This window comes from Theropithecus gelada, chromosome 5 (assembly GCF_003255815.1).
Source record: "Theropithecus gelada isolate Dixy chromosome 5, Tgel_1.0, whole genome shotgun sequence".
Lineage (NCBI taxonomy): Eukaryota > Metazoa > Chordata > Mammalia > Primates > Cercopithecidae > Theropithecus > Theropithecus gelada.
Window position 1 is genome coordinate 99972798 of NC_037672.1, and position 24105 is coordinate 99996902.

The 24105-nt window shown below is 35.9% G+C and overlaps 1 protein-coding gene across 3 annotated transcripts in view; it reads left to right on the forward strand.

Annotated features, from left to right (window-relative positions):
* The window catches only part of NFKB1 (nuclear factor kappa B subunit 1), a 123702-nt gene that overhangs the window by 16264 nt on the left and 83333 nt on the right, over positions 1–24105 (forward strand). For 2 of the 3 annotated variants that reach the window (XM_025385698.1, XM_025385697.1), the window contains 4 exons: positions 7718–7763; positions 12206–12284; positions 16206–16246; positions 20216–20314. In XM_025385698.1, coding sequence (XP_025241483.1) covers positions 7725–7763; positions 12206–12284; positions 16206–16246; positions 20216–20314 — 258 coding nt within the window. In that variant the 5' untranslated portion in view covers positions 7718–7724. The remainder of the gene's footprint in view (positions 1–7717; positions 7764–12205; positions 12285–16205; positions 16247–20215; positions 20315–24105) is intronic. The other variant, XM_025385699.1, reaches the window with a different exon arrangement.

The following is a 24105-nucleotide window of genomic DNA, read 5'->3' on the forward strand; positions in this document are numbered from 1 at the left end:
GCATACTGTGAACAAATGTACAAGAAGGAAATGAGCAAGACATTTTGAATGATTAATCTGTCTATCATAGGGAGTTTTGGTTGGGACATAATAGTAGTTGATGCTTATAATGTGATTTAATATAATAATGTATGTGCTGAGTGTTTGAAGTCTTTGAACTTTCTCTTATAAGTAATATAATAATATGATGTGAAAGATACTTAAAGAGGAAGAAACCCTGCAGTGAGGGAGAACAGTGCAGAGCCTATTACTGTCATTCAGGGGTGAGGCAATAAAGGTCTCTCCTAGGATGTTGGAAAGAAGGGAGCAGATCCAAGAAACAACATGAAGAAAATAATCAGCAGAAATTGGTTATTGACTAGACATGTGTGAGAATGATATATTGGCAGAAATTGGAAAGTCAAGAATGGGGCTCACTGCAGCAGGAATGATGAAATTGGTTTTAGATAGACAGGTGAAGGGATTTAAAACATTAACTTGTTTTATAAAGGTATCACTGCTTAAAGCTAACGGTGATTTATTAATATTTGCACTCTGAAAGTTTTAACAGTTTTAATTTTCTGTATACACCGCAGTGTTTTGTATACTATACTTGCCTCTTTTGTTCAGTTGGGAATTGAGTAAACCAATAGAGTAAAAAAATGAGTACAAAGTGGGCTCTGACTAGAACTCTAACAAAGTGTGATTACTGAATTACCAAGATAATTAACCCATACCCCACATACACTCCATTTCCCATGACACATACTATATTGCATTGTTTTTGCCTGTTTGCCTTCCTACTTCCTAAACTGTTGCATTAGTTCGCTTTTGTGGCATAAAAAAATCACCACAAAGAAAATTAAAGACAAATACTGATTATTTCTTCCAATTCTGTGGGCTGCCTAGGTCATCTGGCCTGGCCTGCTTTGGCTAATCTCTGAGGTCTTTTGGCTAGTCGACTGGTGCTGTTTGTAGCTACTCAGCTGGTGTCCTACTGCTGTTTGTCTGAAGTTGTTTTGGCTACTCCAACTGGTGCTACCGAGCCTCAGCTAGGACTACCTCTCTCTGCTCCACATGGTCTTTGATTTTCCAGTGGCTGGGGCAGGCTTGTTCGCATGGTAACAATGTTCCAAGAAAGAGAATGATCTTTGCAAGGCCTCTTAAAAGCTGGGTTTAGAACTTGCACTTCTACCTGTTCCTATTGGTCAGCGTATGTCCATAGGTCTGCCAAGACTCAAAGCACAGAGAAATAAATGTTTCCTCTTGTTGAGTGGCATATAAAAAAATGTGTGGTCATTGTTTTCAATCTACCACAACTGTAAGCTGTGTGAGTACAGGAACTACATCACTCTTGCGCACTTTGGTGTTGACATAGTAGTCATAAATATTTTTAGGTGAATGACTAAATTAATGAAGGAAGGAAAACATTCATGTAGTATTTCAGTATACTGTAGTTTTAAATTATACATTTGATATGATTAATATATAAGTATATACATATATAATATATAAAATACTTATATGTTATATATAAGGTATATATAAAATGTATAGTTTTAATATGTAAGTATATGTATATAATTATGTATAATATTGTAATTGTATATATGCTTTTATCATACCATCAGTGAGTATGGACATTGTTCAGGGAGAATCTCTTTATTCTCCTTCTGTCTTTTGAGATTGACCAAAGAAAATATTTTTTTTAAAAAAAGAACTATCACTTGAGTTAACGTTGTTTGGTATTTTTATCCTCATAGGCGATTGCCTTGTGAAGAACTCATTTTGTGTATTGTCAGAATCCTATTCTGCTTTTCAGGCTGTGCTATGGGTAGACTAGCTCTAATCAGAACACTTGGGAGACCTGAAGCAAAGATGCGATATTAAAATAAATAATGTTATATGCCAAAGAGGAAAACCACTTCTGCCTCCTAAACAACTGAAAGAGCCAGAGACTGTGGGGTCAGATTAGCCAGCGTTACTGTATGAACCTGAGCAAATGGCTTACTCTCCTTCAGCTTTGGTGTCTTATCTGGGACATTGATTCTCAGGATTGGTGAATTAAGAGAAATATGTGAAGTTCTAGCTACAGTTCTTTACCCATGAGGTAGTCAGTAAAGTTTACTTCTTTCTCCATGTGAACCAAAGCACTGTCACGATGTGATGATGTTCGTTAGGGTTTCTCATGCTCAGCGTTATTGATATTTAGGGTTGCGTAATGCTTTATTGTGAGGGGCTGTCCTGTGCAGTATAGGGTTTGTAGCAGCATCTCTAGCCTCTATACACTAGATGCCAGTAGGACCACCCATCTAGCTGTGACAGGCAAAAATGTCTTCAAACGTTGCCAAATGACCCCTGGGGGCAAAATGCAAACAATTTATCTAGCAGTGACACATAGCTAGCCACCTTAGAGACCCATAAATGTAAAATGGGAAACAAAATACTTGAGTCTTCTCAGAATGTCTAAAGCTTTTGCTGTCTATCTTCCTCCTCCTATAATTTGCCACAAACATATTGCTTATTATGCCATCTAATAAAATGGCTAACATTTGCTGTGTATTATTCTCGGTGTTAATAAGCTACGTATGAACTCACTAGCTGAATGTTGTATATGTATCTGCCATCCCTATTGGATTGACATTCCATTGTAAACAGGGACCTTATCTTTACCAACTCCAAGCACAATGTATTTGTGTTTATCAGGTAGCTATTCTACATGTTAATTGATCACATTGCACCCAAATGAAACATGGATGTGGAAATGGAAGGAGGAGCTTTAAAACATGGAAAATTAGTTTATATAAATCTAAATGTTGTAGTGCACAAATATTGATTCCTTTTTAAAAACTTTCAGAAATCAACTCTTCTGGAAAAAAAGTAACTAAGCCACCATCAACTTTTATTTCATCACCACTAAGCCAATATCAGAAAGTTGTCAATCAGCAGCTCTTTTTAAAGTTGAAATTTTTCTATTGTATTTCTTATGAATATTTCAGTAGTACTTAGAAGTTTTTGGCTCATTTATCATGTTTTATTCACTGTATGTCATTAATTGTTAAAGATATCAGAGTTAAACCTTAAGTTCAGGAGAGGTTTAAATTTCTCCTTTTTCCTATTTAAATATATATTTCTAATTACATAATTCAGTTAGAAAATTACAGTATAGAAACATATAACTTACTGAGTAAAAGTTTCCAGTTACTGTATACAGATTATACTGTATACTGTATTATTATTTTTAACAGTTGCATAATATTTAACTTATAAATGTGGATAATTGTAATTAAATAGTCTGTTATCAAAGGACATATAGATTATTTCCAATTACTTGCTACAGTGAATATCCTGGTACTTATTTTTTTACACACTTGCTCAGATAATTTTTAAGTACAAATTCCTGAGGTAGAATTGCAAAATCAAAAGATACTCTCATTTGTGTTTCAAATTTTATGCAAAGTATTTTGTTTTCTCCAGAAAATTCCTCTGTGGAAAAGCCCTCCTCACATTCTTTATCAGTTTATTAGCCAGCAGAGAAATGATGAAAAGCCACCTCTTTTCTTGTAGTTTCATCCTCATTGCTATGCAACATGAGGTATTAAAATCACACCTAAGTGGTATCTATTGTGGCTGAATAGTATATTGAAAGTAGAGACACTTCTCTCTGATTCCCAACTGTACTCTCTGGATGGCACCTAAACTTTTATTTTTTCAAACTGCAAATCATTTAAATGAGTTTGAAACGGTTTTATTTTTTTAAATGACATCCTGTAGAATAGAAAGAATATATTTTCTTACAGTGGGTCATAGTCAAAAGTGTGAATATCTCTGATCCTAGAAAGTTTCCCCAGTTACAAGGACAGGCGTGCTCCCAACTCCATCTTTAATGGCTCAATTCTGTGGCTTTCAAGTTAATCCACTCCGCCCTACAGCCTTCATCAAGAAGCTCGTGGTACACTTTGGTGTTCCAAAGAGGGGGCATTGTCACAGAGGTTCAGAAAATAACCCATTAGGCATTTTATAGAACTCATCACATGTTCAGAACTAAGCTACTTGTAACATTATGTTTTTCATGTGAAAAACACAAGCAATTCACTGGCTATTTTATTTGTTGCTGGCTAGCTACACTTTCTATTTCTTTTTCCGTGGTGTGAAAATCTTCCTAAAAACCTCACTATTGGGAAAAGAGATGCAGAGATTAGTCCCATCTTCTCCTCCAGAAACTTACTATCGCCCTTTTGGTTTCAAGGTCCTTCCTCAAAAGCAAAGAACTGAGCAAGGGAAAGTGAAGGGAAGGGCTGGGGGAACAGGGAGGTAGAAGGGGTTTTCCCTGGTCTTTTCTAATTCTTTAGTTCCAGAGGCTTAGTTGGTATTTCAACATTTTAGAAATAAAACCTGCTTTTACAATTAATGCAAATATCACTTAGTGATTCATCCTTTCCAAATGATTCTTGGTTTCTTTTGACATTTTATTTTTAAATTGTGAATTAACATTGACATCACCGTAGCGTTACTATTACTTCAGCTCTTCACAGTGAACTTAACTGTCTTGCAAAGGCTGTTTTAAAAGTTCAGATTTTAACTATCACCCAAGTGAGCCTTGGGCTGCTGTTAGGCTTTTAAAACTGTGATCCTTTGGCAAGAATTGGTGTATAAATCATGGGGAGGATAATGAAGGGGAAGATCATGTTTGATTTGGCAGTTTGTCTAGTGCCTGCAATTGACAGATTTTCATTAAGGTTTTAGCTATAGTAGTGATCACACATCAGTTCTAATAAAGTAGGTTTAGTTTGAGTTTTAAAAATTAGAGTGAGGACTACTTTATGTTAACTGTATACATTCAGAAGTCTGGGAAACCCATCCACAGGTTTAAATATATATAATCAGTATAATTAACAAGTCAACGGCCTCATCTCTCTGTTTTTGAGGACCATAGGCTAATACTGTTTATGAAGATTCAGGAGACCAGTCTAGATTGACAGAAAGCTTAAAGGCAAAGATGGTTTTAATGTTTTTCTTGGAAGTTTGAGCTCCTGTGGTATTCTAAGGATCGGGATTTTGACATTGATTGTTCTAGCTGGTATTCAGTACTGTATTTAAGTGTAATTTTTTTACTAGTATTCTTCATATAACTGAAAACTATGCCAATGATTCTTTGATATAGATATATACTTATAAATATATGTGAAAATCCAAGTTTACCAAAAAATATTAAGACTTAGGGGATATGTTATTTGAATAGGCATTTATTTGCTAATTAACATAGTTTAAGCTCCACAAGGTTATATTCTTTTCAAAAGTCCATTCCATCAAAATCTGTCATTTTTACAGATGAAGAAACAAAGGCCACAGTGAGTTTAGTTAATATCCAAGATCACACAGCCAACATGATAGAACTCTTGAATTTCAAGTGAGTTACCCTCTTTACTGTATCAGGCTAATTTTCCCTTTTTTAACTGCTTGTCTTAATTGGGATTTGTTTAATTGTGGCTATCAGTATATCTTCAATCATTACTTTCTTGTTTTAGTCAAATGTTTCCCTGCAAATCTGCACGAACTTCTGAAGGACTCAGAGCTGCCCTTTTGCCCTTTTCCCTTTTGTTAAAGTTGTACACTGCTCTGCATCCCCCTAGAATGCTCATCAGCTTTCCCACTCTTCCTTACTCACATAGTGCTCCAGCAGGAGAGGATTTCTTTGAGAATCAGATTCTTTTTTGGAGAGCTTTGTGCTTATTGGAGTGTTATGTGATATATTCATTAGGGTGAGGGCTAAACTATTTGAACAAAGAGACCTGACAGTGCATTTGGGTTAAAGAACAAAGTTTATTTCTTTCTCTCATCACCACCAGCATGAGCAGCCTGGATGGTCAGAGCAGATCTGTCTCATGGCATTGTTCAGGGATCCTCATTCCTTCCCTCTCATTTATCTGCCATCCCCTAGGCTGTTAATCATCATCATTTTGGTAGAAGTCAGGTCTTCTCCATGTCTGAGTTTATATGGAGGAAGCATGTCAAGGGCCATAAGCCCAGACCTGGAAGTGGTGCACAAGAGTGCTGACATTGCACTGGTGAGCATTTGGTCAGATGGCCATCTCTAACTCCATCGACATGTCGGGTATGCACTAGGTAAGCAGTCACATTTCCAGCTACAATACTAGTACTATGGGAAAGGAGACAGCACATTTTGGTGGATAGCTGACATTCTCATCTTCAGTCCTAAGTACCCATGACTGCTTCATACTTTATGAAAAAAAAAAAAAGAAAAATTACACCCAGGAATTAATGTTTACCCTCAGCCTTGTTTTTCTTTAATTTTCTCATTTTTCATGTCACATATCTAAAATTTGATCTAAATAAATTTAAATAAAATTAACTTGTATTTGAATAATAATAATGACATTTCTCAAGGAAGTAAATCTCAAATGATATGTGATTTTAGATACTATCTTTATCTGATCACGTGGCTCCTCCCTTTTATCAGGGAGGGCCTCCGGGTAATAGAAGATTGCTAGGGCCTGCAGTATATTAATGTTTAGCTGGAGTTGATTAAATCTGAGACCTATAGCCTTGATAATAAGGGCTTTTATTTTTGTCTTTTTTATTGCACTTTTAATATTATGGAGTTTCTGTACCAGCTGGACGACGGCAGAAACATGGCTTGCTTCTGTGGAACACGCTAGAGCAGCAGTCCCCAACCTTTTTGGCATCAGGGACCAGTTTCGTGGAAGACAGTGTTTCTACAGACTGGGGCCTGGGGATGATTTTGTGATGACTCAAGCACATTACATATATTGTGCACTTTATTTCTATTATTATTACGTTGTAATATATAATTAAGTAAGTAAGTATACAGCTCACCATAATGCAGAATCAGTAGGAGTCCTGAGCTTGTTTTCCCACAGCTAGACAATCCCATCTGGGAGTGATGGGAGACTGACCCATCAGGAGACAGTGACAGTGATCATCAGGCATTAGATTCTCATAAGGAGCACACAACTTAGATCCCTTGCATGCACAGTTCACAATAGGGTTTGTGCTCCTATGAGAATCTAATGCTGCTGCTGATCTGACAGGAGGTGGAGCTCAGGTGGTAATGCAAGTGATGGGGAGCAGCTGTGTATATACAGATGCAGCTTGGCTGGCTTGCCTACTGCTCACCTCCTGTTGTCCTGCCTTATCCATGGCCCAGGGTCTGGGGACCCCCTGTGCTAGAGGACAGAGCCTGGTACACTATAGGAGTCCTCCCCTTGTGCTATGCAGAGTACTGATCAGTCCCTTTTGAGCTTCTCAACCTTGTAGAAAACTTTGAGACAGTTCTGGGACCATCACAAAGTTTATGAAGGGTTGGAAAACAATATACTTAAGGAACTAAGATTGTGAATCCTTCAAGTTCAGAGGGTGATAAAAAGAAATGGCTTCTAAGAATCACAGTATGTATGATTTTTTTATACAAAGCGTAAAGATCATTTGTACCAAACTCAGGGCACTGTGGTGAGCTTAACACGAGGGTATTGAATCATACGTAAGTGGTAATTCCTTGATTATGCAATCTCCTTGCTGTTAGATTTAGATACCAAAGAGGAACTACATCATGTCCTCCTCCTACGGTCTTCAAAAAAGGATTATATTTGGTCTTATTGGTATAATACAGTTTATTCCTGCATGAATTCCATGGTGATAGAATTTTTAAAGTTTATTATGTTGTTACAGTTTTGTTTTGTTTTGTTTTAATATACAGCTTCAGAATGGCAGAAGATGATCCATATTTGGGAAGGCCTGAACAAGTAAGTGTCATAATCTCACTGGCAATTCTATTTAAATATATTCATATTTTACAATATACAAAGACAACAGTAAGTTAGCACTAGGAAAATTCTAAAATTAGTATTTTTTTTTTAGATTTCAGTTTCTCTGTCCTTTCATGTGAAGTTGGAGAGGATATGTCATGTAAAATGAGTAACACACCCTGCTTTCGTACACATTGTTGCATAAAAATTATATACGCTACAGGATAGCTATTGTATTAGCTTTCTAGAGCTACCATAACAGATCACCACAAACCTGATGGCTTAAAACAACAGAATACATTATCTCACAGTTCTGGGGGCTAGAAGTGTGAAATGAAGGTGTTGGCAGGGTTCGTTCCTTCTGGAGGCTCTCAGAAAGAATCTGTTCCATGCCTCTCCCTAGCTTCTGGTTGGTTACTGGGAATCCTTGGCTTGTAGCTGTATTGCTCCAATCTCTTCCTCCATCGTCACATGCGCTTCTTCCCTGTGTGTCTCTACTGTGTCTCTAAGCCTAAATCTCCTTCTCTTTTTTTCTTATAAAGGCATCATTGGATTTAGGGTGCACCCTTATCCAATATGACTTCATCTTAATTTGCTTATATCTTCGAAGACCCTATTTCCAAATAAAGTCACATTCACAGGTACCAGGGATTAGGACTTAAAGGTGTCTTTTTGGGAGGGAACACAGTTTAACCCACTACAGCCCCTTGGCATGTTTAATGTGTACACATGGATGTAGAGAGTGGAATGACAGACCATGGAGATTCAGAAAGGTGAGGCGTGGTAGGGCAGTGGGATGGGGGTGGATGATAAGAAGTTACTTAATGGGTACAATGTATGTTATTTGAGTGATGGATACCCTAAAAACCCTGTTTTGACCACTATACAATCTATGCATGTAACAAAATTACACTTGTACCCCATCAATTTATACCAAAAAAAAATTTATTTAAAACTGATCTAGTAAGGAGACAGATTGTTGTAGTGAAAAGATCTTTGGACTCAGAATTTGAAGATCTTTATATAAGTACTGACTACTACAGATCAGCTCCTCAGACTTGAAGAATCACTTAGTCCCCATAATCCTCACTTTTCTCACTTGCAATATAGAAATGCTAGCACCACACTAACAGGGATGAGTCAAAAATATTCGATGAATGTGCTTTGAAGCATAAAACTGTTCCTATCATTATATTAGTGGTTATGAAAGGATAGCAGTGTCCTTTTTTCCTTTTCTCCTATATTTTATTTTGAAAAATGTTGGAAAAAATAAATAGAAATGTTGGAATAGTCTAACAAATCTACATTGGTTCTTTTTTTTATGGTATCTTAAATTATCTTTTTTTTTTTAAAATTATACTTTAAGTTCTAGGGTACATGTGCACAACGTGCAGGTTTATTACATATGTATACTTGTGCCATGTTGGTGTGCTGCACCCATCAACTCATCACTGGTTCTTAAAACCAACATTTTTGCTTTTCTCTTTTCACTCTTTCTTGTGTATATATATGTGTATATATATATATGTGTGTATATGTGTATACATAATCATTTGAAAGCAATTTTCAGACTCTGGAGCAATTATAATGGCAATGTTAAATTTTTTATGTAATGATTCCAAGAAGTATTTCAAACATGGAGATGTGTTCATTCATCAGCTATTTATTGAGGCATTACTTTGTGCCAGAACATTGGCTTAGGGGGAAAAGAATAAGTGATACATACACTCTAATTTCAGGAAGCTACTACTGTAATAGGAATACTGCTAGAGCATATATCACCATATGAAAACAATGTCTGTTTTCATATGGTGATATATGCTCTAGTAGTATTCTGCGCAGAGGGGGATAGAAATGTTCAGCAGCATCACTAGGTGCTACCTTGGAGGAAGAGCAGAGTTACGGAGGACTTTCCAAAGGAAGTCTTCGTAAGCTGAGATTTGAAAGATGTAGTTTGCTAGACTAGACAAGGATAAGGAACACTAGGTGCCAAGATAGCCTGGTCACATTTAAATTTTAGTGGCAATCATTTAAAATAGTGGATTTCCGAAATTGCACATGCAGAGAATCAGCCAGAAAAATAAAACCAGAAGTGGAATACGTTTTAAAGGCTCTGGTATTATTTCTATAAATAAAATAGACATATATAGCATTTATTACTTTGGGTAATATTCTGATTGATTTAGAAATAATGACTATGCATTGCTTTTTGCGTTAAGATGCTCCTTTCTAATTTTATTTTTTTAATGGTGATTTAGGATAAATCTAGGAACATTTTCTTTTATTGAAACAAAGACATTTGGCTAATTGTATTATCAAAACCCTTTGTTTTACCTTTCGCTTTTAATATGCTCTCTCTAACAATTAAGGGCGAACTAACCAGCATGAGGATTGTTTCTGCTTGATTTTAAACCATCCTTTCCTGTCTGTACACAGGAAATCTTATCAACAAGAGATGATTCTTTATGCCACAGAAGAGTAAAACCTGCCGAAAACATTCATTTTGAAAGTTTTTCTTATGTGGGCATCTTTGCGATCATCAGTAAAAGGGGTGGGGCATGTTCTGACATTTCCATTTTTGAGGCAAGAGGTCTTGAAGTTTTTTTCTTTCTTGGCTTGAGCTTGATGGTTTATATTTCGTAAAGTTTGCTTGTCCTTAGTGTTTTAGTGGAGTCTGGAATTTGCTCTCCACCCTGAACTAATAAACAATGCCAGCTGCAGCACAACACAGCTACTCTCTTAGTCTGAAGTGGAGAGTATATCTCTCTCCTAAGGCGAGCCCTTTTGCCCACTCACCAGTCATTTAGCCACCACAGGAAAGAGTTTTCCTGCTAGGTTTTCAGTTTGCTCTGAGACTGTTAAAATCCTCTATGAAATGAGGCCCATTTTTGCAGAACATGGTTTTTCATTCCTGTATTTCCTTTTCAGCAAACAATGAATAGCATCAGTGAGTTTTTACTCTTACAAGCATTGAAGTGAAGCGCATTCTTTTTTCCTCAGTTGAAAATTTGCATCCCTCAAATGGATCTGAAGTACTCTTTATTTAAATGACATTTGTCTTAACTCTTAATTTAACTAGGCGTACTAAAATCTTCGGTACCGCAGAACTTCCAGTTATTTACTACTAAGGACAGGAGACAAGCTGTAACACTGGCTACTAAAAGAAACGAAAAGCGAGTTCAGCACACTTACTAACTAGTCTCATCAAAAGTGAAATATGGCTGGTTTCCATGCTGTCCACAGACATTTCAACCATATAACTTCTTTAGGCTAAAAGAAATAGCAAGCTTAGAAATATGGTTTTAAAATCCGAAATGAACCAGCGGTTACAAATTTTTTTGATAAGTAATGAATAGTAATTTATTAAGATAGAATTTACTGTCTTCAAAATATACTGCATGCTCACTCTGTTGCTGCCCTAACAAATTACCACATACTTGTGGCTTAAAACAACACAAATTTATAGTTCTGAGTCAGGAGCTCAGAAGTCTAGAATCAAGGTGTTGGCAGGGCTGCTTTCCTTCTTGAGACTCTCATCTCTTTGCCTTTTGAGCTTCTAGTGGCTGCCTACTTTCCTTGTGTACCCTGTTATCATACCAGCCTCTTGCTTCCATTGGCACACCTCCTAATATTCAGTGTGATTTCCTGAATCCCTCTCGTCAGGCCCACCTGGGCAATTCAGGACACTCTCTTCATCTTAATATCATTACGTTAATGACATATGTAAAATTCCTTTTGTCATATAAGGTAGCACTCGCAGGTTCTGAGGATTAGGATGCAGAGATGTTTAGGGGGTCATGATTCAGCTTACCACACCCACTAAATTCCAGGTATTTTGTGTTATACTAAAGTGAAGGTAAAAGAAATGAGTGAGCTCAGTGCTTGGTTTTCTACTCCTTGTACTGTCAGTTATATTTTCTGTTATTCTGTAAATAGTCCCAGAGGTACTCTCTGTCATTCTTTCAGGCCTTGACATTGGATAGCTAGATGAGGGGTATGTTTACCACCATAAATGAAATACTGATTTCTAGGATTATATTCAACTCATGTTGTTTATACTTCTAAGAGAGTACAAGCTTCAAATCATTCATTCAGCAACTATTTAAGCATCTGTTCTGTGATAAGTATGTGCTTGGCCCTGAAGATATACCAGTAAGCAAGCTAGACCAGGTCCCTGCCTCTGGGGACTTTATAGCCGAGTTATGCTTCTCAAATCCCTTTGTTACTTAAATGTTGTCCAACCCTAAATAAAGTTTTGTACACATGAGAACTTACCTAGGTCTCATGAAGATCTTTTGAAATCCTGATTTAAAATATTTTCAGATTTTTGTTTTTGGCTTTAGTTTCATTCCTATTATAAAGTTTTTGGTGTCCCAACTTCAAATTTTTCATATAATGTAGAAAAAATGATTGAAACATTTAAATGTTCTTCTTTACAGATGTTTCATTTGGATCCTTCTTTGACTCATACAATATTTAATCCAGAAGTATTTCAACCACAGATGGCACTGCCAACAGGTAAGAAAACGCATCCCTGTTACTCTGTTGTTCTGCTTTCAGTCTTAGTAAAATGCGGGATTTGTTAATAGTGTCTCCTAGAAATTCAGTTGTGTACCTAGAAAGGAAATGGTGATTTGTTCTAAAAACCAATCTTTTAATATACTTTCTTGAAATATATTTACACAAAAATATTTCATCTCAATTACCCCTTGTATGGTTTACTGCATTTCATATCTGCTACGACTACTCAGAAGGAATTTCTTTACTCAATATAAGGATTTTCTTTATTATCTCTGTATTCCTTTTAAGTCCTTTCTCCTAGATTCACACGAGGCAGTCTCCACTCTTCATTTCTGTTTCAAACATTTAAGAGGGCCTGTTGTGTGCTACTAGTGTGCCAGTCACTGGAGAATCAAAGTGTACAGAAATTGTAAAAATCATCTCAGTAGAAAAATCATCTTTATGAACGCTTAAAACTTTGCACTCTGACAAGTTGGATAAAACTCATAATCCTTCCTTCTAACATGACTGTTTTAATTGTCCCCATCAGCAACTGTTTAATTTCATAAGAGTAATAAAAAACAACAACAACTCATTTTGCCTCTTTCTTAAAAAAAAATTGATTTATTTGTATGTAAGCTTGGTGTGATGGCTCTTTTTATGTTCTGTTTCTCTCCTCACTTCACCTGTCACCAGTGGGACTTAACAGATGTTCAAAAGCAGTGTGAGTGAATTATAGAGGTTATGTGTAAAAGAGTTTGGTACTCACTGAAGTGGGCATCAGCTCTTTTATTTACCAGGGACTTGCTTGTCTTCATTGGGAGATTGTATCCACTTTGTATTATCCTCATTTAAAATTATCATGGTTACTACAGTATTTACTTTTCATTTGCTTTAGATCAGAAAACTTTTCCTGCGTTTGTATCCTTAGTATTTCTAGGAGTTCATGGGAGGGAAAAAAGTAGATCTACTATACTTTCACCTTCACTCGTGAAGGTGTATTTCAGAGGTTTTTCTCTCTTTACCCCCTACAAAACATTATTTTTAGGCTGCCATGTCTGCGATCTTGTGAAGTGCTTTCCAATGTGAGCTCTAGGTCAGCTTCCTGTGAACCAGTAAATGTGTTGGTAGTGTGTGTGTTTCTTGTGAACTTTTAAATTCTAGAGTTCAAAGTATTTTTCTTAGTATTAATGTATTATTGAAAATATAAGATCTTGGTTCTGTCCACAGGAAATACACACATTTCCTCTTAGTGTCTTGTGAATACCAAACAGTATCCTGAGGCAGATGTTTTCTTAATTTTTTTCCTTCAGATTTATGGGCATGAAAATAAGATTATCAAAATAACCATCTCAGTAAATATTCTGTGGTCACAGCTTTGTGTTGCAGAAATTATTTTGCCATAATATTAGAAAAACTATTCAAATTACACCTAAAAATCTAATTTGTTAGTTCTTACCCCATCATTTTTATCTATATGTTTTTCCCTCTTCATTGCAGTATCATAGTACAATTTTTATAGTCCAAGATATATAGGATGTTGTATTCAAATTTTTGAAGAGGTAGAGAGGTTGATTATCTAAACCAATATTAACTTGTAACTGTAAAATGGATTATTTTAGTCTACTAGATTTTTTGAAATCTAAAACCTTTAGTAGATCTAGTACTTGTTGAAGACTATGGGATACGACATAAATCTTAGGTCTAAAGTTAAATTTCTCTGCACAGTGGAATGTCCCTTTCATGGCACAGAAAGGTGGCCAAAAGAATGTTGGCCTTAAAACAACAAATATATGCATATCAAATCTAATTTTCTAGTTGATTTAACTTTTAATGTGTTTCCTGAAAGAGAAAAAATGGCTCTATTTTACATGAATTTTCACATAGTTAAAGGAAATTAAATCCTACAGGAAAAATAATGGCAGATTTGTGGGTGTTTTTAGCAGAGTTAAAAAGTGAGAGACTTGAAGTTTAATGTAAACTTGCTTCCAACTCCTCTATTTTTCATGACATCCAAATGTTGCTGTCTTAGAGGACTATCTTGATACGTTCTTTCACCATTATAACAGGGAATATTTTTATAAGTGTTACATTGTCATACAGGCTGTATCTTAGTGTGAAAATATTTCTATTTCTAATCAATTTTATTTCCTTATCCAAAATTAAATTCTAGCTATTTGGGGGGAATTTTTAAATTATGCTTATATTTCTAAAAGTAATTTAAAACGTCCAGGGGTGAATTTCATACAGACAAAAGATGGTAATTTAATACATTGACCAGTGACTCCCCCCTTTTTTTTTCTTGTGTATGCTTCATTTCAGATGCAGTCATTTTTCAACTGGCTTCCTTGTAAATTTCTTGAATAATAACAGGAAGTAATTATACCCTTGTTTTTTCCAGTTCTCTAGCCTTATCCTGATTTATCATAATATTGAAAAGATAAAAATAAGTTCTCTGGACGGGCGAGGTGGCTCATACCTGTAATCCCAGCACTTTGGGAGGCCGAGGCAGGTGGATCATGAGGTCAGGAGTTCAAGACCAGCCTGGCCAAGATGGTGAAACCCTGTCTCTACTAAAAAAATACAAAAATTAGCTGGGTGTGGTGGTGGACGCCTGTAATTCCAGCTACTCCGGAGGCTGAGGCAGAGAATTGCTTGAACCCGGAGGCAGAGATTGCAGTGAGCCAAGATTGTGCCATGGCACTCCAGCCTGGGCGACAGAGTGAGACTCTTTCTCAAAAATAAATAAACAAAAATAAATTCTCTTTTATGTTATAGTTTATTTTTAATTTCAACCTGAAGGTTTATCTCCTCACAAATTTATCTAAAATAAGAGGTCTTGAGCTTCTTCTGAAAGAAAATAAAGATTAAAATGGACATACAAGCATTCTCCTAAAATATTTTTAGCACTAAACATCTTAATATACATTCAAATAAATGAGAACCACCACATCCCTTTATTTATTGCAGAGCTATGGGTTATACTATTGACATAAAAATCAGCTGGGAAGCTTCAGGACTTTTTCATATTGAACAATTTGTACTTATGTTATCAGAGATTCTGATTTTCCTTTGAATGTTGAAGTCAGATACCATTAGGGTATGGATTAAGCCTCTAGTTTTCTTTGTGTTTATACAATAATTAATTTGCATACACCTATCTTCAATTAAATTATTTTCAGTATTTTATAAAATGTCTGAGCTGTTTTAGAACATAGTTTATATGACAGCACAATATTCAAAATTGCATATAAACATCAAAAGTTATGGATTAATATGAAAATTTTACCATGTCTGATAGACCAAATTACATTGGGAGTGTCAAGGAGGAAAGGGGAAACAAACTAACCAGTTAAGGAATGAAGGTCCTTTCCCTTTAAGTAAAAAAAAAAAAACAGAAAACCTAGTGTAAGGAAAAAGAGGTAGCCCGAAATCATTATCTATCATGCATATATATGCAGGTTGCTAGATCAGTATCTTTTAATTTCACATTAAGCCCACTGTCTTTGAGGAATGAAAGTCAGTGTCTAATGATGTGAAGGCCAAAGAAAATGTCATAGTGCCCAGAAGTGGTTGCTGCTTTTAGTTGGTATTTGTCATTTTAAAATGCTTTGTTAGGAGACAAGATTATGAAGGCTGTTGACATCAATTCTTGCCAGCCGTATGCCTTTTATTGGGTTAGGAAATGTGCCATCACCATTCAACAAACATTTATTTATTGTGGTTCGCTAAACTTGTAAAAGTATTATTAAAATAAGGGTTAATTTAATATTTCAAACAAGGAAGAGAAATTATATCCTTGTGGAATTTTAACCAAAAATTCATTTAAAATTTTTACATAAAAACATAATTTCAGTTTTTGACTTGCTTTACATTTTATACCAAATTTGAGAAGCCTCACAGTTTCTTTTGGTTTCTGTTTGTTGTTTTTGTTTTTAGCAGATGGCCCATATCTTCAAATATTAGAGCAACCTAAACAGGTAAGATTAAAGGGGTGGGACTTTAAATGTTAGATTCCAGTGTCTAATATTGAGATCATAAGCACTGAAGAATAATAAATGAATTCTATGAAGGAAGTAGCTTATCTGAAAGATCAACAACCTGACAAATTATGTAACAGCTTTCTTCATTCACTTTACATTTCTCTTAGTCATTGTTCACACTGTCCTGAGCCTCAGTACATAGTTATGTAAAACTGCAGTTAATTACAGTATTATAATTACAGTTAATTACAGTATTCTGCTGTCTCTACTAGCTTAACTTATCAGCCACTTCCAGGAAAGGCAGAGGTGATTTGCATTTATTTTCATTTATGAAGAAGTACATATGCATACAGTTCACATGTACTGAACGACATCCCTCTATTATCCTTGCACATGTAGTACCTCTTAGCCTTCCTCCTTCCTTTGGTAGCCCCAGCCTTTTCTGTGCTGCCTTTGGAACGTGTAACCTAACATACTAAAAGTACCAGTGGGAAGTAAAATGTTAGAATGAACTATTGAATTCTCTTCCCTCTGGTGTTAGCTTTAGACTCAGCCTCTTTGGAGTCAGGAGAGGAACATTTTATCAGGCTCTTCCCCTTACCACTAGAGTCTGTGGAGGATAGCACAGAACTGAAATGGCCTCCTCACTGTATCCAAGTCTGTGGATATTTATAGGAAGTTGGATGGGACCAATGCTGTGAAAGAGAAAGAAAGGCAATCCTTAATGTCTGCATATAGGAGGTTTCAATTATTAGGGAATGGAAGTGATGGTATAGTTCCCCACCGAATGAGGACAGTCGGTAAATCTTTGGATGGATGAAGTAATCACAGTTTTGTGTGATGGAGGATATGGATACCTGTCCTCTTGCAGCTATATTACCCAATACATTTTCTAAGGATTCTTTTCATTAGCTCAGGTGAGTGAAACACTTTTGCATTTTGTAACATTTAACACATGCTAACTAGGTCACAAGCTTAAATAAAGCATCCACTGCATTGTGGTTTCCAGAATCGTGACATTATATATATATTATATTTGGTCAGCATTTGATATAAATGTCTTAATGATTGCTGAACAGGCTATCCTTGTAAGGTTGAAATTAGATGAAAGATTTTGCTGCCATATGAAACTTTGGGGCATGGTTCTAGTTCTTGCAGGTGTCACATCCTGACTCCACAGGCTGCCAGTAAAACTCCATTGCTTTACCTCCATGTTCAACTCTTTTTAGCAGTTATTTCTCACAGAAGGTCATCAATTCCCAGTGGAATATTATCCCTTAAAATTCTATGGGATTTTTGGCATCCTAGAAAATTTCCCAGCTTTTAAGATGTAGGTAGTCTATGAAACAGAAATCAACTAAAATTTATTTGTCTGCATATGCCAAAGTATTTTCTCCAATATCATTTTCATAAGCATAGCACTACAATAAGAATTTTTAAATGTAATTCCTTATTATGGATCCAACCGTCATAAGGAAAAATTGGCATTTATGATTTACCTGAAGGGTTAATGTAGTTCCAAAATTCAAAATTTAATTCATATAAAAGCTTATGTGAATAAAACAGTGTGTTTACCAAAGTGATGCTATTTTGATGTCTGAATTCAGTGAAAGTAAGAAGGTTGTATTCAAGTCAGACTTTCTGACTGAATGGATGTAGCCTTGCCTTTGAGGTTGATGACTCATTTTAAGCAAATGGAGTTTCTGAGATGAGTGAATGTGGATTAAAGGCAAAACTTTAATCTCAGAAATTTAGAATAAGAAATGCATTTGACAACATCTTCCTGAAAAAAGTTATGAAATTTCATCCTCAGGTTAAAAACTTCTGAGGATTTAGATACTTTTATGCAACCATCAAAAATGTCTATTAAGTATTTATAGTCTATTTGACACCACTCCCAATAAGATATAAACACATATGTGTCTATATTTTTCCAACTGCCCCAAAGGAATTTTGTGATTAAAGGTAATGAATTGTGTGTGTGTGTGTGTTTCGTTTTTTGTTTTTTTTTTAAGTTAGAAAAAGGTTCTTTTTTCTTTGGGACCTCTTAGCCACAGATTTTCCCCAGCTCTGACAGAGATGAGTCATAGCATAGACTACTAATTTTTAGAACATCCAGTTCTGTTGCATATTAATCAGTGTTAATTAACTAATACTATTCAAAAACTCAAACTGTGTTTAAATTGATTAGCAGTCAAGTAAACCTGTATTCTTATGGTTAGCTAATTCTGGAGGCTATTATACATGTGTTTTTTTTTTTATGGTTTTAGAAACTTTGTTTAATGATTTAAAAAACCAACAGTGTTTGCTTACAAAAGGCATAGGGCTGAAATTGTAAATTATTTTAAAATTTGAATTGTGTGAGAATCAAAACAAAGGAATTACCTCTGAAACTTCATCTCCAAAGGCTTCACTTGTGTTTAGATCTGGAATCTCCCAAGGAGTTGTTTTAGGTCTCACTGTGATGAGCTGATCATACACTTTAGACCTATGTGTGCACTGAGGAAATTTCCCAGACTAGGGAATTTACTTTAGGCCTTACTTCTCTGGTAAATGTATTTGAGGACTGATCTTTGGAAATCAGGAAGTTTTTGGAGAATATAGGAACAGTTCCAGATGCTTCCCAGAGATTTAAATCAGTTCAAGGCACCTGGACTGCTCAGAAACTGCAAGACCATACTTGGCATAATGAAATGTAGTACAGTCTAAGTAGTGCACACATTTTACATTGGTTCATGAGCTCAAAGCTGTCAAAATCTGCATGCTTGCTGGGGTTCTACAATTTAATGAGTAAGGGAGCGAACCCCCACCAGCAGCTAGTGGGTGTGATGAGCTGATGGCCAGATGATCTAGTGCCGTATATGCAGAGTTGGTCCCACAGTAGAAACAAAAGGTGAGAATGTTCCTTAAAAAATCTTAACGTATTTTCTTTTCACCAAAAAGTGAATCTGTAAAAAGAAAATCATCTGCTTAAGCAATTATGTGGTTATAACTGCTAACACTACCACAAATTGATTGACATCATTATAAAGTTGAATCAGGAAATACAGTGAAACCTCCCTTAATATGATGATGAGGTCATAATTATCCTTGTTTTATTCTTTGTATACAAATGTGAATAATTAAGTTAGCTTTATAAATCATAAGAAGTTATAACTGGAGTAGACCTTAAAGATGGTCTGGTATAATCTTCTCTTTTGTACAAATGAAAAAACATGGCACTTCTTAGGTGTTTTGTCAGCCCACAGTAGTTTATATAGTGAAGGCTTCCAGCTAACTCTTCATTAATTAACTACATCTATGAAATTTCTGAGTTAGATAGTATTTAAGGGAACTATCTAGTTTTGGAATCATTCTGGTAGGTTAATATTCATTCTTCAGCTTGACCATATCAATAATCGTAAAAACAAAAATCTTATCCTCTGAAATGCTGAGAGAAGCTGAGCAAATGCAGGGTCTAGCATAGGGTGTGTTCTACAACGCTAAAACAGTATATCTAAACAAACATTTCTGTAGTCCCTGCTGAACCAACTGTAATCAGAGTAGATAAAGGAATGTCTCTAAGTAAGAGTTAAGGAAGCATAGCTTTTATTAATATGGTAAAGTTCAGAGCTTGGCAGCAGCAATTTAAGACAAGGAAGCTCTGACTAGAACAAGCCATAACATGTTGAGTCGAAAGCCTAAACTCTTCAGCAGATTACTCTCCACACATGCATAGCATGAGAGGTCCCACGGGCTTAGGTACCTGGTTTTTTAGTCATATCTTAGTGTACAAATATCAATACCATTTTTCATAGTAAGATTATGGGAAAAGTGATTCTCATTTACAGAGCTCTCTTTCACAGATTCATGTTTTTCTTCTCTCATTTAGTAGACATAAGATTTAAAACTTTGTATGTATCTTTGTTGCTGAAATGTTTAATAAGTATTTCTCAAACTTAATTGGTTTAACGTTCACCTTTGCAGCGAGGATTTCGTTTCCGTTATGTTTGTGAAGGCCCATCCCATGGTGGACTACCTGGTGCCTCTAGCGAAAAGAACAAGAAGTCTTACCCTCAGGTCAAAGTAAGTTTGTGGTAGCTCTCCTTCTGTTTGAATTCTGGAAAATTTGATTTCCTAGGATTTCCAAGGAGTTGCTTTAAATGAGTACAGGTTGCCTTTGCCTCTAAGCTGAAATGTTCACATGATTATTAAAATTTTTAAATAGACATTTGTCTCCTAGGAATAGAAGTGACAGATATTAAAACTTTGTTAACATTTCAATTTAATAGAAATGTCTTCAACGTTAGCTAACAAACTTACCATTTCTTGATCATCTTAAAGGTTTTTAAAAATTGTATACTTCCTGAAACTTTAGTAAGTCTTTGAAAGAAATGGTTAATTTTGACTCTTTGGAGATTTAGTGAAAAACCAAACAGGTGACTGAGTGTACAGATTATTTAGTATATTATTTAAGATTGTGAATTTGAATCCAGACTTTGTTATTAGCTGTGTGGCTTTGAATAGGTTTAACCAATACTTCTAAACTTCAGTCTCCTAATGTATAAAATGCAGAAATATTAATAGTATATACTTCGTAAGGTCTTTTAGAGATTAAATGAGAAAATGTGTACATGTTCCATAGAGAACCTGAAATTACCCTAGGGCCTTGGCCTGAGCAGATGTTTGGCCCTCTTGGAATGACATGCTGCGTGACGTGCTGGTGGTGTGTTTGGTCATACCTTTTACCATGTTCAGGCTTTTTGTTTGTTTGTTTGAGAATATTTTTCTCTAAGTTAATATGAGACTTTCAATTTCATAATATGCTACTATGTTTCGTAGACTGACTGATGATAAACATAGACTGATAATCATTCTGCAGATAAACCCAGTCAACAACTGTAATTTAGTCTTTCGTAAAAGTTATTATTTGGTCAGTAATTCAAGGCTTGGACAAAACAGTTCTCACTGTGTGTGTGTGCCCCTCAGGATATAACATACTTTTGGCGTCAGTCTTTTTGTTGGTTTGTTTTGTAAGTAGATGAAGCTCAATAGAGCAGGCCCTCAGCAAAGTTGTGATGTAAAGAAATCTGGCCAGGCTCGGTGACTCATGCCTGTAATCCCAGCACTTTGGAGGCTGAGGCTAGCAGATCATGAGGTCAGGAGTTTGAGACCAGCCTGGCCAATATGGTGAAACCCTATCTCTACTAAAAATACAAAAATTAGCTGGGTGTGGTGGTGCACACCTGTAGTCCCAGCTGGTCAGGAGACTGAGGCACAAGAATCGCTGAACCCGGGAGGCAGAGGTTGCAGTGAGCTGAGATCATGCCACTGGACTCTATCCTGGGCAACAGAGCGAGACTGTGTCTCAAAAAAAAAAAAAAAAAGAAAAAAAAAAGAATTCTGTCTTTGGTTTTGCCAGCCTTGCATTTTGTTTCTTCCTTTTCCTCTTATCCGTCTTCTAGGCCCAGGCCTGTTAAATATCTTGTCCTTATTCCCAAACAAAAGAGAAAATGTTGTGATGTCATTCTTTACCTTTCACGTGAAACTCACCCATATTATTTAGTATGGGTACTACTAGTCATATTTGCATTTTAAGTCTCTTAGCTCTAATTGTGGAATGAAAGATGTTTTTTCTATTAAAGGTAATTAGGCAGGTAAATATGATGGCTTAAGTCCATAGAAGCAGACCACGGTCTTATGGCCTCACATCCTTTAGAACCTTGATGAGGAATGAGAAGCAGCAATAAAGAACTAATTTGCACTTATTAAACACCAGAGACTTGCCAAGTACTTTGTATAACATTATCTCTTTTAATCTCATAAAAATCTCAGTAGGTAAAAAGTATAATGCCTGTGAACCCAAACAGACTCAGAGAGTGGAATTATAATAACTGGCCTTTCTCACAAGACTAGTGGTTCTATATCCTGCAGCAGGCTATTGCTCACTGAACCTCTCAGATAGAATGTGTGCATTTGGGGTACTGGGGGCAGGGAGATAAGGGACAAATTACGGGAGGACAATAGTGTAAAAAGGCATGGAGAATGATAACTCTTGAAAACAAGGGAGAGAGAGGCTCAGTGGTCAATGGGTACTCAGGTATTGGGGAGCCAGGCCCAGCACTTTTTAACAAGTGTCTGTGTGTCATATGTATAAATATCGTGTGTTTATGTATGTGTATATTTGTGAGAAGGAGATTGAAAGACACATTATCAGCATTGACACTAACTATAATGACTGAAGAATTAACTTTAAGCTAAAACCTAGGAGGTTTTTCTGACTGGCTTGGCACAAACAATATAAATTATGGTATTTTGTTTACTTCTATTGCTCTAGTATTTTGTGACTAAGTAACAATTCTTGATACTAACAAACACATGGCATTAACTTTCTTATAAGTTTATTGGCTAAGAAAAAACTTTATACATCCAGTTATTCCCAGTCTTCATACATCTTTCTCATGTAGAGGTTTCATCTACTCAAAAACATATTGCTGCCTCAGTCACAAAATAATTTACAAATGCAACAACTTAACGGGCATTAGATGTTCTTGTAGAATGAAAGTTTCTATATCAAGGAGTTTAGTACTGGGAAATATAGATATGTAAACAACTAATAATAAAGTAGGCTCAACTGCAGTCACATTATTTCACCAAATCATGTATTTTTTATTCACTAATTCAATATCCATTTATTAAGCATTTGATCAACTTGAAAGAAGAGGAGTAACTTAGAGGTTAGAGAATATGACTATATAAGCTGTCATGGTTCCCTTAGCTTGTCATTGTTCACTGAAAATTGAAATGGTTCTGCTGTTCCTAACAGTTAAAGGAAGTAATTTTATTTATCCAAGAAATTCTTAATTGGAAGGATGGGGAGGAGAGAAAGAAAGAGACAACGGCCAGTTATTTTTTTTTTTTCCAGAGCTCTTCTCCAAATATCCCTTTTAATAGTTGTTTCTGCTCAGGATGACCTTTAAGTTTACAAAGGAATTTTAAATCCCCTTTCCCTCTAATATTTAAGCAGAGGAAAAAATTGTTCTCCATGCATCTTTCTTATCAGGAAGACCTTTAAACTTATACGTGTCTTTTCTGTGATACTTTACAAAGCGCCTGCTCGGTGAGAGACTGTAAGGGAAACAGTGGGATGGATACATCTGAAGTTTCTCAAAGTTGGCATTATTGACATTTGGGGTTTGGAAATTCTGTGTTGTGGGAGGCTCTCTGACACATTATAAAATATTTAGCAGCATCCCTGACCTTGATTCACTAGATGCTAATAGGATTCCTATAATCGTGATATCCAAAAAGTCTCTGCATTGACAAATGTCCCCTGGGGGGCAAAATCACCCCTGTTTGAGAACCACTGATGTGGATGCAACAAGGAATCAACCGTAACCTTACCCATTTGCATGCTTTTCTACTATAAAGTTGTCTCGCATAGATTACGTAGAAGTGTCCAAGTATCTTACTTTATAAATGTGCTTTTCTTGATTATTAGTAGATATTTCTTATTTTCAAGATGATGATCATGGTGTCTGTATAATTACTCTTAGAATATCAGAGTTAGTGTACCTGGATACTAAGGAGAAAGACAGAAAAGAGAAAATATATATCTTCAACATTTTATATTCTTTGATAACCCTAAAAGCTAATGGGGGAGTTCTGTTGACTGTTATAAAGTATTACAGAAGAGAAAGTGAAAGTGGAGAGTTAGGTCCACTGTGTGTGAACAATGGGAGGGTCTATGGAATGATGCTTTTAGGTGGGCAGAGGCCTCGTGGAGGGTGGCCCCACACTCACCCCCAGAATTCGGAAGTCATTCCCACAGGAACTTCAGAGGGAGAGCATTTACATTTAGAGGAAAGAAATGATAC